At 40.0% G+C, this 15,238-nt stretch overlaps 1 protein-coding gene across 1 annotated transcript in view; it reads right to left on the bottom strand.

Moving 5' to 3' along the window:
* Positions 1–14,693: 14,693 nt before the first annotated feature.
* LOC144303217 (uncharacterized) overlaps positions 14,694–15,238 on the bottom strand; it is a 51,520-nt gene continuing 50,975 nt past the window's right edge. Inside the window, exon 4 of the mRNA XM_077881113.1 lies at positions 14,694–15,027. Within this exon, the coding sequence (XP_077737239.1) occupies position 15,027 (1 nt within the window). The 3' untranslated portion in view covers positions 14,694–15,026. The remainder of the gene's footprint in view (positions 15,028–15,238) is intronic.

The raw sequence follows: 15,238 nt of genomic DNA, 5'->3' as shown, positions 1-15,238 counted from the left end.
GAGGCGCATGCTCCCTGACAGCCAGAGGCGGGAAGGGATGGCGTCAGCGACTCCAGCTACTCCAATCCCCCGGGAAGGCGAGGGGGGAGGGGCGACTGGCAGGCCAGCGGAGGAGTCTGTGCCGCAGTCCTACCGGGCTCCTGCGCTCAGGGTCACCTGGATTGCCATAGACTTGGACGTCATTGTCGTAACTTCCCAACTGAACGTTACTTCAAGGACCAGATGCCTCCCTGCCCTTGTACCTGTCAAGGAGAGCTAGATAACCTTGTATGAAGGTTTCTGCCTTCTGATAGTTCTGGGGTATCTGCTCCTGAATCCCGTATTTGCACTCTACCTCCTGTACCCAAAATGTAGACATGATTCTTACATCCTTAGAAAAGCCCTGCCTTTGTGATGAGTTGGCATACAAAAAGTCCCTTGGTGCTCTTATTTCTGTCTTAGCTCTACGCAGTCTTTTGAATTGGGGAATTCAAGGGACGTTCTTTCAGGTAGATTGGTGCGATGCATTCTCACTCTCCTAGATGCTGAAGCAGAACTAAAAAAATTATTACCTGTTCCCCTAAGCATGGATGCCCTCATCAGTCGCGGGTAGGTAAACATCAAGGGCCAGTTTCATTGTAAAATTTCCCCTTCCCCACTAAGGGGAAAGCTCCCTCTTCATCAGTACAAGCACCACAAAACCAACCAACCAACCAACCAACCTGCATTTCAGTAAAATTCTTCCCCAGGGTTCAATTATGCCTAAGGGCCTGGCTGTTCCAAAGGTCTTTGAAGAGAGGGGAGAGTCACAAAAAGCATTTACATCGTAACTAGGTCAACTAGGTCATCGTAACTAGTATGTTGCATCGTAACTAGGTGCTTCCTACCTTCTGAGAATATTCCCCCAAAGCCTAACATTATAGCATAAAAGAAGTTATCAAAAGACTTTTAAATGATGAATACAAGAAACAGTAATGTGAGCAGGATGCTGAGTAAGCTCTTTAGTTTCTGATTTTTAAAAGAAGCTTGGAACCTTTCCTTTGGACTGTGGCATTCTGGGAACCAATCTGAATAATGACCAAATAGAAGGATTCAGCACAATCAGGCCTTTGATTTCTGCACCCTTGCTTTTCAAGGAGCAAGTTAGTAATTCAAGTACCTAAAAACAAACAAACAAACAAGCTAATAAACAAATCTCCCTTTTTCTGAAGGTTTTTGAGTTTGGAAGTCACTCAAATACTTTCCTTAAGAATCTGAAGAGTACTTTCAATCTAACAGCTATTTCAAAACAAATAGTTGTTTCTTGGCAGTGATAACACAGCATTATTATCCCAGGATACTGCATTAAAAAAAATTGTAACAATTTAAGATCCCAGCTGATTGAAGAGTAAATTTCCTCAGGTTCCGCTTCTTTAAAACAGAGATGACAGGCTCTGTTTATCTCATAATGTTATTGTGGGGATCAAATGGTACATGTTTTGATCAAGTCCTTTTGATGCCAAGAATATTTTGACACAGCCTAAAAATAGGTTATGAAATGTTTTCAGCACTTAAGAACATTGACGAATATTACGTGAAATAGCCATTCACTAATCCTGACATTCACTCTTGCTTACCTCATTCCTCAGTCTTACACTATTTTTTAAACCATTTTCTCCCATTTTTTAATTGAAATATAGTTGACACACAATGTAACACTAGTTTCAGGTGTACAACATAGTAATTCAACAATTTTATATATTATGTTGTGCTCACCACAAGTGTAGTTACCATCTGTCAACATATGACACTATCACAATACAATTGATTATATTCCCTATAATGTGCCTTTCATCCTGGTGACTTATTCATTTCATAACTGGAAGCCTTATACCTCCCACTCCCTTTACCCATTTAGCCTCATTCTTTTATTTGTCTTGTTTCTGACTTATCTCTCCCCTCAATATATATTTGCAGTTGAGAGAGAGGTTCAGGTGGAGTGAAGGTAAGGGATAGCTACTAAGTACGTTGCATCGCTTACCAAAATTTTTTTAAAAAGGTGTTTGACCTTTCTCTGCCATTTCTCAAAGTGACTGTGTTAAATGTACACTGAATCTAGGTACATGTTATGTTTCTTATCAAATGAGCTGTGGAACACTGAATAAACTCTAAGGCATGGATTTACATTCCTAAGTCTTATGGATGTTTCTGCTGGACTCAGTGTAGGTCTGAATGGAGTGATCCTAAGTTTCATTATTCATTTAGCAGATATTTATTGAGCACTTGAAATGTAGCAGGTATTGAGATAATTGCTGGGTGTACCAAGACAAGTAAGATGGCCACTGCTAGTCTTACAGCCTAATAAAGACAAAGGACTGTAATTATAACAACAACAACGAACATAACTATTTACTGTGTAGTTTTCATGTTCTACACATTGATCTCATTTAAATATAAGAGAACAAATATGCACAGACATGTGTTATGGGTCCTCTCTTTTATGTGCAGATTTTAGGTGGTGTGCAAATAATGGAATGAATGGTCAGGCAAAATTTCAAAGAGAATATATCTCTTTTCTTAATAATAAGATTAAAATATTTGATTAGGGATCCCTGGGTGGTGCAGCGGTTTGGCGCCTGCCTTTGGCCCAGGGCGCGATCCTGGAGACCCGGGATCGAATCCCACATCGGGCTCCCGGTGCATGGAGCCTGCTTCTCCCTTTGACTATGTCTCTGTCTCTCTCTCTCTCTCTCTCTCTCTGTGTGACTATCATAAATAAATAAAAATTAAAAAAATAAAAATAAAATAAAATAAAATAAAATATTTGATTAGTGTGTATACCTACACTGTAAACATTGAATAGTGTAAAAAATGTTGAAACTACAAGTGTCATTGACACAGATCAGAGTATCATAAAATAGGCATCATGTAATGTACAGGTAGTTTGTCAGTGCTTTCTGTGTATAGGTGAACACACACGTGGATTGTTTGTCATGCTCTCATTCACTGGTGGAGAAGATGCCTTTTTAAAAAAAAGATTTTATTTATTTATTCATGACAGAGAGAGAGACAGGCAGAGGGAGAAGCAGGCTCCATGCAGGGAAACCAACGCAGGACCTGATCCTGGGTCCCCAAGATCACAACCCTGGGCTGAAGGTGGCATTAAACTGCTGGGCCACCAGGGCTGCCATTTTTTAAAAAGATTTTATTTAAGGATGCCTGAGTGGCTCAGCGGTTGAGCACCTGCCTTTGGCCCAGGGCGTGATCCTGGAGTCCTGGAATCAAGTCCCACTTTGGGCATGGCTGCATGAAGCCTGCTTCTTTTCCCTCTGCCAGTGTCTCTGCCTCTCTCTTTCTGTGTCTCTCATGAATAAATAAAATCTTCAAAAAAAGATTTTATGTATTTATTTGACAGAGAGAGAGAGAGAGAATAAGCAGGGGCAGCAGCAGAGGGAGAGAGAGAGAAGCAGGCTCCTCATTAAGCAGGGAGCCACAGGTGGGACTCTGATTCTAGGACCCTGAGATTATGACCTGAGCTGAAGGCAGACACTTAACCAACTGAACCACCCAGGTGCCCTGTGAAGATGGCTTTTGAGCTGAGTCTTGAATATAGAAATATTTGAAGGATGTTTTTATTCATTATTGGAAAATAATTATATTAGTTATTGGATGTTTTATTATAGGAAACTTCAAACAAACACAAAAGTAGAGAAAATCCTGAAATTAACACCCATGTATTCATTATCCAACTTTAATGGTCATTATCTCATGACTACTCTTTTTATTTTATATTCCCAACCACTTTGCACCCTCAATGGATTATTTACCTGTAAAAATCCCAGACTTCATATCATTTCATCCATAACAATGTCAGTATATTTACCTAAGAGATAAAGTTTCTTTTATCCTAACATTACTGTAATACCTTTAGCATACATCATAATAATAATATTACCTTAGTATCATCAAATATCCAGTCAGAATTCAAACTTCCCCACTTGCCTTATAAATATTTTGACAGTTGGTTTGCTTGGACCAGGACCTAAACAAAGCTATGCGTTACATTTGGTTAGCATGTGAGAGACACATATGAACATAAGATTGGAAAGACTCATGTTTCAAGGTTTTCTTTGAGTTCCCCAGACAAGTTAGTTTCTTTCTTAGAATACTGTGCACACTTCCAATGTGGCATGTAGCCCATTGCGCTGCTTTTTGAATATGCTTCTTTTTCCTATTTCAAAAATAATAAATGTACATCAAAGGAAAATTCTGAAAATACAGATAAGCAATGAAGGGGAAAATCTGGTAGAGATAACTACCAACTTTTGGTGTATGTTCTTTTGGTGCCTGTTTTTTTTTTTTTCCTAAGAAAATATTTTTTATATATCTTTATAAAACTGTATTTCATACTATATAATTACTTACATAATTTATCCCACTAGCTATTTATCCCACTAAACTAGGAAATCCTCAAAGGAAAGGATCTTGTCTTACTTATCTTTCATTTCTCAGCCATCCTTACAGCATCTGGAATCCATTTGCTTAAATAAATGAATAAAATGACAAGAATTACCAGTTCACCTTTGGTATTCAAATGCTGAGATTATGATGGGTGTCCCACACTGGAAGTCTTACAGTGCCAGGAGCTGCCGGTTGCCAAAATTGCTGTTAGCCCTTCCATCAGTTTGAATTTCCACTCAGCAATTTTTTTTTTTTACACGAAAGAGTAATCTTGCAGAAGAGGTGTTCTTGAAAGGCCTAAGAATAGAGAGGAAGAGCTGGCAAAGGCCCTTACAGCTACAAAGTTATAGGAATGAATCTGTTACAGTGAAAGAAACTGACACAGGATACCAGCACTAGATATAGTTGCTGGTATAACTCAACAGAGAAGTAGATGTGAATCTGGAAATTCACCATCAGAGGAAAGTTGAAATAGCCAAGGGTAATGGAAAAAAAGCAGATAAAAAGACTAAGACAATCAAGGAAAATGAAGGCATGGAAATGGAAAAAAAAAAAAAAAGTATACAAAGAAAGTGGGCCCAAATGACAAGATCTTATAGGTTACCTACAGAGTGGGAAGTGCCAGAACTGAATCTGACAGTGGGAAGGAGAAGGTAGCTGAATGGTAAACTACTCTTGTTCACATCTTTACCTTGGTTGTACCAAGGTTGAACCAGATGGAGTCAGTCACCTGCTCAAGGCACCATGGAGAGAGGTGTGAGATACTATAATGGAAGGCTCCCTCCAGAACTACAAGAGCAGAACACTTTCAGAAGGAGTCAGGGTGAAGATATAAGACAAACACTGCATTGTGGAATACAGTATTTAATATGGATTAAACACTATTGAGTGAAAAATATCAGGTTTCCTATTAGCACTATGATTCCTATTTATAAAAATTGTCCATGAGTGTGTTATGTTGTGTGCACAGAGAGTTATCTAAAAAAATTATTTCCCACAATATTTACAGTGGTTTCCAGTTAAGAGTTTTTTCTTTGTTAATTAGGCAATTTTGAATTCCTTGAATTTCAACATAAGTATATATTGGTTTTGTAATTAGAAAAAAAGCAATGCAATCTATGTAAGTAATAGATTACATACTATATACTATCCTGTATACTTCATGATGTTTCAGAGAATTGAAATGAATGATTTTCTTCTGGGATATAGGAATAAATTGTGATAAGATCAGCTGAGAGAAAATTAAAATCTGGTGGGATTTTTTTTTTGAGATTTTATTTATTTATTCATGAGAGACACAGAGAGGCAGAGACACAGGCAGAGGGAGCAGCAGGCTCCACGCAGGGAGCCCGATGTGGGACCCGATCCCGGGTCTCTGGGATCACACCCCCAGGCTGCAGGCGGCGCTAAACCGCTGCGCCACCACCAGGGCTGCCCATGGTGGGATATATTTTTTGTTTGTTTTTTGGGTTTTTTTTTTTTTTTTTTTTTTTGGTCTTCTCTGACCTTCTGCCACCACTTGAATGCCATTCTAAACAATTTCCACAGTGCATTGTCATTACTTATATGTCTTTTTATTGTGACCCCCACTTGGGAGAAGAACTTGGTCAGGATTCATCTTTTAAAAACTCAGTGCCTGTAAAGAAGTCAATAAATGTTTGTTGAATAGAATTTTATCATCTTGTGAATCTACCTATAGCAGCTCGTTTACATGAGACTTGGCACCCTTTTCTAAGCCACAGGTTTACCTCAAGTAGCCAAATTGCACCATTTCTCCCCACCAACCCTGCCCAACTCCTCCCTTTCCAGGGGCCAAACTGCTAGGTGGTCAGGGGCATGCTTGGAGGGCTAAGGCTTCCCAAGTACTCCTCAGGTTAGTACATACTCTCTCTATCCTACTGGGCCCTGCAGCTGGCCTTTTGGGCACCGGGAATTAAGAATATTCCAGTTCCTGTTCAATGGTAGAGGTATGGGGGTTGAGGGCAAAAGAGATAAAGGGTACAAACTGGGATTCCTTTATATAGGGTCCAGCCTTGGGGGATTTGCTAAAATACTGATGACATGGACTCCCTTGTGGATCTTCACAAGGTATTAGCCATTCAAGGTGTGTTCAACTTGCATGAGTCAAGCCATTCTTGACTTTCTTACTAATTTGGTAGTCAGGTTGATCTTGAGTAGCTACTCCAAATCCTTAGGAATGTTGGATAGGGTCATCTAGGTTTCCCAGGAGGAGAGAGTATACATCAGAAACTTGCTCTCTAACTGCTGGAAGGCACTCATCTTATTTATTTTTTTATAATTTTTATGTATTTATGTATTTATTTATTTAGGATAGTCACACAGAGAGAGAGAAAGAGGCAGAGACACAGGCAGAGGGAGAAGCAGGCTCCATGCACCAGGAGCCCGACGTGGGATTTGATCCCGGGTCTCCAGGATCGCGCCCTGGGCCAAAGGCAGGCGCCAAACCGCTGCGCCACCCAGGGATCCCAAGACACTCATCTTAAATTTGTGCAGAATAGTAGGTACATCAGAGTCATCCTGCTGGCCCCTGAGGTCAGGTAGAGGACAAGGTTGAGATGAGTACCCATTACCCCTTATGCATATCCACGAGGTCGTGCAGGGTATGCATTAATAGCACAGGAGTATGGCACTAAACGAGTCAATGGCTCTGTCCTAGGTAATTGGGCTCCATAAAATTGTCACTATCTGGGTGTCTTCTGACTGTTCAATGTGAAGGAAATTGGGATCCTTCTCTCATTAGGTGTGGTGGGCTTAAACATGAGTTGTTTCTGACCCATAGTTGCATGAGTGGAGACAATGGACAAATACTAAGAATCACATCTTAAAGGAGGGCATGATTAGAGCTGTGATAAATAGTATAAGTCAAGTCACCACACTGGGGGATTCAGACACAGGAACCAGAGCTCAGAGCTGAAAGGGCAGGGAAACTCAGAGAACTGATGAATCAGAGTACCAAGAAGGGGGCCAGTCTAGAAGATTTTCTGACATGGCTGATGGGCACCATAACTTTTTATGCAGTTCTTTTTCTGGTTTGCCTGGTTGTGCAAGGTGAATTAAAGGAATAAAATGGACTGGCCAGCGATATATGGAAATGGGCATGAGTCTTAACTGTCACTGTAGAACTCATCACAGACCTTAGCACTCCATTCTTCTTTTTTTTTTTTCCATTCTTCTTCTCATCTTCTGAACAAGATGAGAGAGATCCACAGTGCAGAAGAATTACCATTTTAAGTTCTCAACTGTGTATTCTCAGAGGGTCTCAATCTTCTAAATGTCAGGCTCTATGATGAAGTGTATCCATTGGGTCCTTATGTGGGCCCTGGATATGAAGATTCCAAGAGATCTCTCTGTAGGTCAGCCTAACCATGGACAGTAGAAGCAGTTTCTCCCAAGTTGTATCAGCCTTTGTTTGACTGTAACCTATCCAAGGGACTGAGGAATCAATGTCCATATACAGGTAGTCCACTCTCCAATGACTTAAAGGAACAGGCAGTTATATTTGTTCTTTACCACAATTCATGTTAAGTTGCCCTGGGGGGGGGGGGTTCCTAAGACTTTCTCTAAGAAAAATGGTGGCCTGGAGACTGGTAGGACCTGGGCCCAGTGGAAATAGAGCATCACTTACAGCTGGGTTCTCATATGCCTCATAATGATGGATTAGGACCTCCCCACCCCAGGTATGGCTGGAGGCTTCCTTGATGCCTGTGGTTTAATTCATTTATCTGACTCATGCATCCGGAAGATGAGGAAAACCGGAAATCTTGCCTAGAGAGCTGAGTCTTTTCAGGCAGCCTGAGAGGGAAAGGGTATGAGAGAGAGCCTTTAGGAAATTCTCAAGCTTAAAGAAAAAAAAAAAAGAAATTCTCAAGCTCTCTGCTTTACTCTGAGAAAGATTCATATATATATATATATATATATGTATATTTATTACATATATATGTATATATGTGTATATGTATATATATACACACTATTTGAATTTCTATCACATCTTTGATTTCATCTTTTATTCTTTTATTTCATCTTTTATTATTCTCCCCTTATTCTTTCCAATTTAGCCTCATTAGATTCCTTGCTGTTCCTTAAATACAGCAGGCCCACTTCTGTCTCAGTGCCTTTACACCGGCTCTTCTCTATTCCTGGAATTCTCTTTCTCCAGATATTCCCAGGGCTCTATTGCTTACGTATATCATATATTTGCTAAGAAGTCCTGTTCTTAGAAAGGTTTACCATCTCAAGTTGGGTTCCTTGAGATGCAGACTCTGAAATGAAGATTAGCAGTCTAAGAGGTGGAAAGGTGGAAAACCAAGGTACCTTACAAAGTTTCAAACAGATTGGAGGCAGATGCTGTAAAGTTTAGGAAATAGCAGGTACAGAAGAAACAGATTGCTGCGTTCCAGTTATATAGAAGAGCTAAATAAGTGGTGCATCATCATGATGGTTTAGATTTGAATTAAGAAAGCGATCATACCAACAAAAAGAAAACGTGACATTATAAAGCCTTTGGAATTAATAAAACAGCAAATAAATTGAAAAAAAAAAGCTTAAAAGCTTAAGCTTAAAAGGCATAAAGCAAAGCTTTTCATAAGCTTAAAAGGCAGAAGCAGTTGCCATTAATTTATATGTAAAAAAAACTTTTGAGCATTCCCATTCCCAGACCTCAAAAATAACCTCTTTGGGGTTTTTCTGATACTCTTGGACACATCTTGCTAATGGATACACAAGATAAATTAAGATAAAGCACAGATGCTCACAGACACAGTTGAAAGCTATGGCAGCTTGATGTGGACATGTTGAGTGTATTTCCTGGGGAAGGGGCTCAGTGCTGCCCTGTTTACATAGTGCTGCCTCTATAATTGATCTGGAAAACAAATGCTGAATGCCGCTTTTTTTTCACCTTTGTGAAAGCAAAAATCCTCTTTGGATTTTTTTCAGTTAGCAAAAACAGGTACAGATGTACGTCTTTTATAAAAATGAACTGGCATAATGTGAACTTTTGAAAAACAGAGGATACCTGTATGCTTTTGAATCAACATCCATGGAAGGGAAAGAATGGGGAGGATACCAGGTTTGCCAGTGGGAGAAGTTGAGCTAGAAGGTCTCAGGAGAAGCTTTAGTTGATTCTACAAAGGAGTTCTGTTGTTGTTGTTGTTGTTTTATTTTTTTAAGGATTTATTAATTTATTTTCTTCTAAAGATTTATTTATTCATGATAGACACAGATAGAGAGAGGCAGAGACACAGGCAGAGGGAGAAGCAGGCTCCATGCTGGGAGCCCGATGCGGGACCGATCCCGGGACTCTAGGACCATGCCCCGGGCTTTGCAAAGGCAGGCACCGAACCGCTGAGCCACCCAGGGATCCCTGTATGTATGTATGTATGTATGTATGTATGTATGTATTCATTCATTCATTCATTCATTCATTCATGAGAGATACAGAGAGAGCGAGAGAGACGCAGAGACACAGGCAGAGAAAGAAGCAGGCTCCATGCACGGAGCCTGATGTGGGACTCAACTCAATCCCGGGGCTCCAAGATCACACCCTGGGCCCACCGCAGGCACTCAACCACTGAGCCACCCAGGCGTCCCATGGAATTCTAAAGATCTAAAGGAAATGATCCTTCAGAGCTATCCTGAACTGGGGAGAGAGGTGGAGGCCTTCATAATCCTGCATTGGGTATAGGCTTCCCCAGAAGGAGTCATGCATGACCCTGGATGAGATAGCTTTTTCCAGCATCTGTGAGAAAAAGTACTTTGGTCCTAAATGGGATCTGAGTAGTATGTCCCAGTGTTCACCACAGGTATCCTGACCTCTTATTTAAAGTTACCCCTTGCTTCCTGTACCCTCTCTCCCTCTCCCCTGCCTTATTTCCATTCAACTTATTGCCTAACATACTGTACATTTCACTTATTTATTTTAAAGATTTTATTTATTTATTCATGAGAGACACACAGAGAGAGAGAGAGAGAGAGAGAGGCACAGACACAGGCAGAGGGAGAAGCAGGCTCCATCCCAAGACCCCGGGATCACAACCAGAGCCAAAGGCAGATGCTCAACCCATGAGCCACCCAGGAGCTCTCACATATTGATTTAGTTATTATCTCTCTTCCCTACCTAAACCATGAGAGATTTGCAAACAGGGATTTTTTTTGTCTACATACTTTTTTTTCCATTGCTATATTCAGAGCATCTAGAGTAGTCTCTTATATATAGTAAATACTCAACATATATCAATGTATGGAATATGCTATGAAACACCCCAGGAAAAAAAACATTGCTAGACAAATAGAAAAAATAAGATTGGCCATTCATGAATAATTATCAAATCTGGGTATTGACTATACGGAGATTCCATATATTATCCTCTAATTTTGTATATGCTTGAAATTTTTCATAATAAAAAGCTTTAAAATAAAAGGGTTATTTGAATTTTACTGTGCACTGGTAGAGAGAGGAGTAAGAGAAACTGTTTTCCTTTCTTATTTCTCCCAAAGGTATTCTGAAAACACAATTAAACATCTTCCTCTGTGGAACAGAAAATCAATCGCTTTTCTCTGGTGCTCCAAAGCCCATCCTCCAGTCATCCCTGTAAACATGCGGCTGCCATGGAGATCCTGATTGATTTAGCTACAAATGCCCCGCCTGGTTAGTGGTGCAATTTCAGGTCTCTTCTCCCAGGATGCCAACATTTTATAGGTATTAGAGAATTAGGCCAGCATTTCTTGCTAGACACCACACAGAAACAGAGAGGGCTAATGCATTCTGAGAAACTAAGAGTGATTACTGGATTTCCCTTCCTATCAGTCTTGGACCGTGGGTAGAAACAGAGGCTATGGGAGAATGCTCAAGAGTACACCTCTCCCCAAAGTGGAGAGCTGCTTGACCTGCACAGGGAAGCAGTTCCCTCTTCTCTACTGCTTCTACTCCAAACAAATCCCCCCAAAGGCGTCACATGACATGTCTCCTATGGCCTCTGACTTCATTTTTTCCCACTCACTGCCAGGCTCCTGAGCTCCAGTTACACTGGCCTCTGATGTTCTTGATACGGCGAGACATGCCCTTGTATTGGTGCTTTTATAGTGACCTCCTCCTCTGATGGGAATAATTTTCACCTCCTCCAAACCTTAGCTCAAATGTCACCTTCTCAGTGATGGCTCATTTAAAATTGCACCCACTGCTGCCACTCCTGTTTTCTCAACCCTATTACATTGCTCTACTTTTTCATTATTCCTCGCCACTTACCTCTTTTAAACATACTATGAAATGTGTTTATTTCTCTATCTCAAATGCCTATAATGGTGCCTGGCACATAAACAGTTACTGAAAATTTTGAACAAATGAATGGAACTCAGAGTCCTGTGTTTCTCCAGTGTCCATACATTCAAGAATTTTCAATTCAGTACTAATTTTAACTCTGTTGCTGTCAAAATCTCTCTGCTCCCTTTCTCTTGTCCTTTATCTCCATCCCTCCAGTTTATACTTTATTTTTTTTTAAATATTTTTTTTCTTTATTTATTTATGATAGTCACACGGAGAGAGAGAGAGAGCGGCAGAGACACAGGCAGAGGGAGAAGCAGGCTCCATGCACTGGGAGCCCGATGTGGGATTCGATCCCGGGTCTCCAGGATCGCGCCCTGGGCCAAAGGCAGGCACCAAACCACTGTGCCACCCAGGGATCCCCTCCAGTTTATACTTTAAAGCAACCAGACCTTTTAAAAATGTAAGTATGATCAAAGTAAGGGTGGAGCTTGGGCAAAGCAACATGAAAGTTGTAGCAGCCTGTGCCTAGTCACAGGTGGGAGCCATTACCACCCAGCTTGAGCCTGGTGTGAGCTCTACCAGAAGGCCCGCTGACAGGGAGTATAGCCTACAGTAGAGGATGCAACCAACAGGAGACAACCTAATAGGGAGGGAGCCAGGGAAAAAAAATCTCATGACTCCACACTTTCCTTTATTCCTCTCATCTCCTGCCAGTGGCTCCTTGTGGCTAAACTCAGCCAGAAACCAGACAACAAGGGAGCCATTCATACAGTCCTCTGAGGTCAGCCTTCTTGGGCATAGGTTTGAGTGGACAGTGGATCTGGCAGGAAGGAGAAAATGGAAGATACCCACTTTTCTCTTGTTTCATGCAGCTCCACTCTCAGGTCCCTTCCTATCATTCTCGGAATATGACCAGCTTTCTTCCCACTCAGGGCTTTTGCACTTGCTTTTCCTTCTGTCTGGAGTGTTCCTTCTGTTAGCTCTGTCTCATCCCAGGAAATTTCCCCTCCTCAGGCCTTCTCAGATCTGTGTCTTCACTCAATTATTTTCTGTTATATCATCCTCTTTCTTTCTTAGCATTTATCACAGCCTTTAATAAATTTCTTTTATTGTCCATCTCCTCCTCCAGACTATGCAAGCATTTCAAGAGCAGGAACTTGGTCTTTTTTTTTTTTTTTGAATTCTAACACCTGAGACAGTCTGGCATCTAGTGGGCACTCAATAAATATTTTTTTGAATAAATGAACAAATACATGAATAACAAAAAAACTCTAAAAGCAAAAGTAGGGGAATTTCCTACTAGATATTATAAATATATAATAACTAAAACATTTTGACCCTGCATAGGAATAGAATTCCACAGTTTAGAAGTAGAACCACTGCAATAGCTTCCTAATTGGTTTCTTTCCAAATGGATTTAGTACATGATAAAAGTGGCAATTAAAATTGATGAAGATTAGAGAGGCACCTGGGTGGCTCAGCTAGTTAAGTGTCCAACTCTTGATTTTGGCTCAGGTCATAATCTCAAGGTCATGAGACTGAGCCCTGCATTGGGCTCTGTGCTAAGTATGGAGCTTAAGATTCTCTTCATGTCCCTCTGTCCCTCCCCTAGCTCTCTCTCCTTCTTTCTCTCTCAAAAACAACAACAACAACAATAAAAACCAGTGAGGATTAAATAATTAATACCTAAATGATGTTGGGATATTGTCTAGAATTTTGTTTAATGATGGATATATTCCTCATGCCTTCATTGAAATAAATATTTAAATATAAAGCCATGATAAATTGTGTGAATACTTTTATGATCTTGAGAAAAGAAATGCTACTCCAAACATTAGAGACAAAGCAGAAGACAGAAAAGAACAATATATTACCACCTAAAATTTTTATTTATTTTTTAAAATAAATAAATAAATAAATAATTTTTAAAAAGATTTTATTTATTTATTTATTTAGAGCAATACATAGAGAGAGGCTGAGACACAGGCAGAGGGAGAAGCAGACTCCTTGCTGCAAGCCCAAAAGGGGACTCCATCCTGGGACCAGGATCACACCCTGAGCTGAAGGCAGATGCTCAACTGCTGAGCCACCCAGATGTCCCCTAGAATTTATATTTAAGAAAATGGTAAAATGTTATAGCAAATTTGAAAAACTGGGGACAATGCTTGCAGAAATTAATTTCTGTAATATATAAAAGGCTCTTATAAATCAATAATAGAATAGTCTAAAACAAAATAGGCAAAGGACACAAACAAACTCAAAAAGGGGAAGAAAAGGGCGGCCTGGGTGGCTCAGCAGTTGAACATCTGCCTTTGGCTCAGGGCATGATCCCAGGATCCAGGATCAAGTCCCACATCAGGCTCCCTGCATGGAGTCTGCTTCTCCCTCTGTCTCCCTCTTCTTCTCCCTCTGCCTCTCTCTCTCTCTATCTCTCATGAATAAATAAATAAAATCTTTAAAAAAAAGAGGAAGAAAATCCAGGTGCCTGGCTGGCTCAGTTGGTAGGGCATGTGACTCTTAGGGTGGTAAGTTCAAGTCCCAGGTTGGATGTGGAGCCAAGTCAAAAGAAAAAAAGTTAAACTTGGCCTCTGTCATTAAAGAGTTCATCATTTTGTATATTATTTTTTGCAAAATATGTGCCTGGCTCATGGTGGAGACTCCAGCTTACTGAATGGATTAATATAAATGTCTAAAAAACTATGGAAGAGATGTAAATCTGCAAAATTTCAGCACACAGTGAAGCCTATTAAAGCTCACTTATTAGTAACAGATCTCATAATAAAACTGAGGGCTTTTATATACATTTAATTATGTATATGAAGAAAGTTTAACAAATATGTGAAAAAATGTTCACAACCACCAATAATCAAGAATGCAGGTAATATGACTATAAAATATCATTTTTGATCTTTCAAATTAGCAAAGATTAAAATGACTCACAAACGTGAATGTTTACCAGTGTATTAGTTGTAAGCTATTACCACAAATGTAATGGCTTAAACCTTCATAAAATTTATTACCTTACAGTTCTTTAGGTCAGAATTATGCCATGAATTTCACTGGGCTAAATCAAGATATCAGCAGGGTTGCATTCTTTTTGGAATTCTTGGGACTAAAAAATCCTTTTCTTGCCTTTTCCTGCTTTTAGAGGCTACTACATTCTTCAGCTCATAGCCCACTATTTCCATCTTCAAGGCCAGCAAGATTGCTTCTTCCTCTGATCCTTTTTTAATAGTCAGGTTGCAAATTTACAATGCCAGAATCAGGATGTCGTCACATATTGTATGCTTCTATGGATGTACATGCAATGTTTAGAATCAACAAATCTGTAGAGACAGAAAGTAAATTAGTGTTTGCCTGGGTATGGTGGGGGGTAGGTTAGGAATTGGGGGTGACTGGTAATAGGTATGAGGTTTCTCTTTGGGATGATGAAAATTTTCTAAAAATTATTATGGTGATGGTTATAAGACTCTGAATATACTAAAATCTACTCAATTGCATACTTTAAGTAAATGGTATGATATATGAATTATATTT

The sequence above is a fragment of the Canis aureus genome, chromosome 32 (genome assembly GCF_053574225.1).
Source record: "Canis aureus isolate CA01 chromosome 32, VMU_Caureus_v.1.0, whole genome shotgun sequence".
In the NCBI taxonomy this organism is placed as follows: Eukaryota; Metazoa; Chordata; class Mammalia; order Carnivora; family Canidae; genus Canis; species Canis aureus.
The sequence above is the reverse complement of the archived record's forward strand: the minus strand, read 5'-3'. Positions and strand labels throughout refer to the sequence as shown.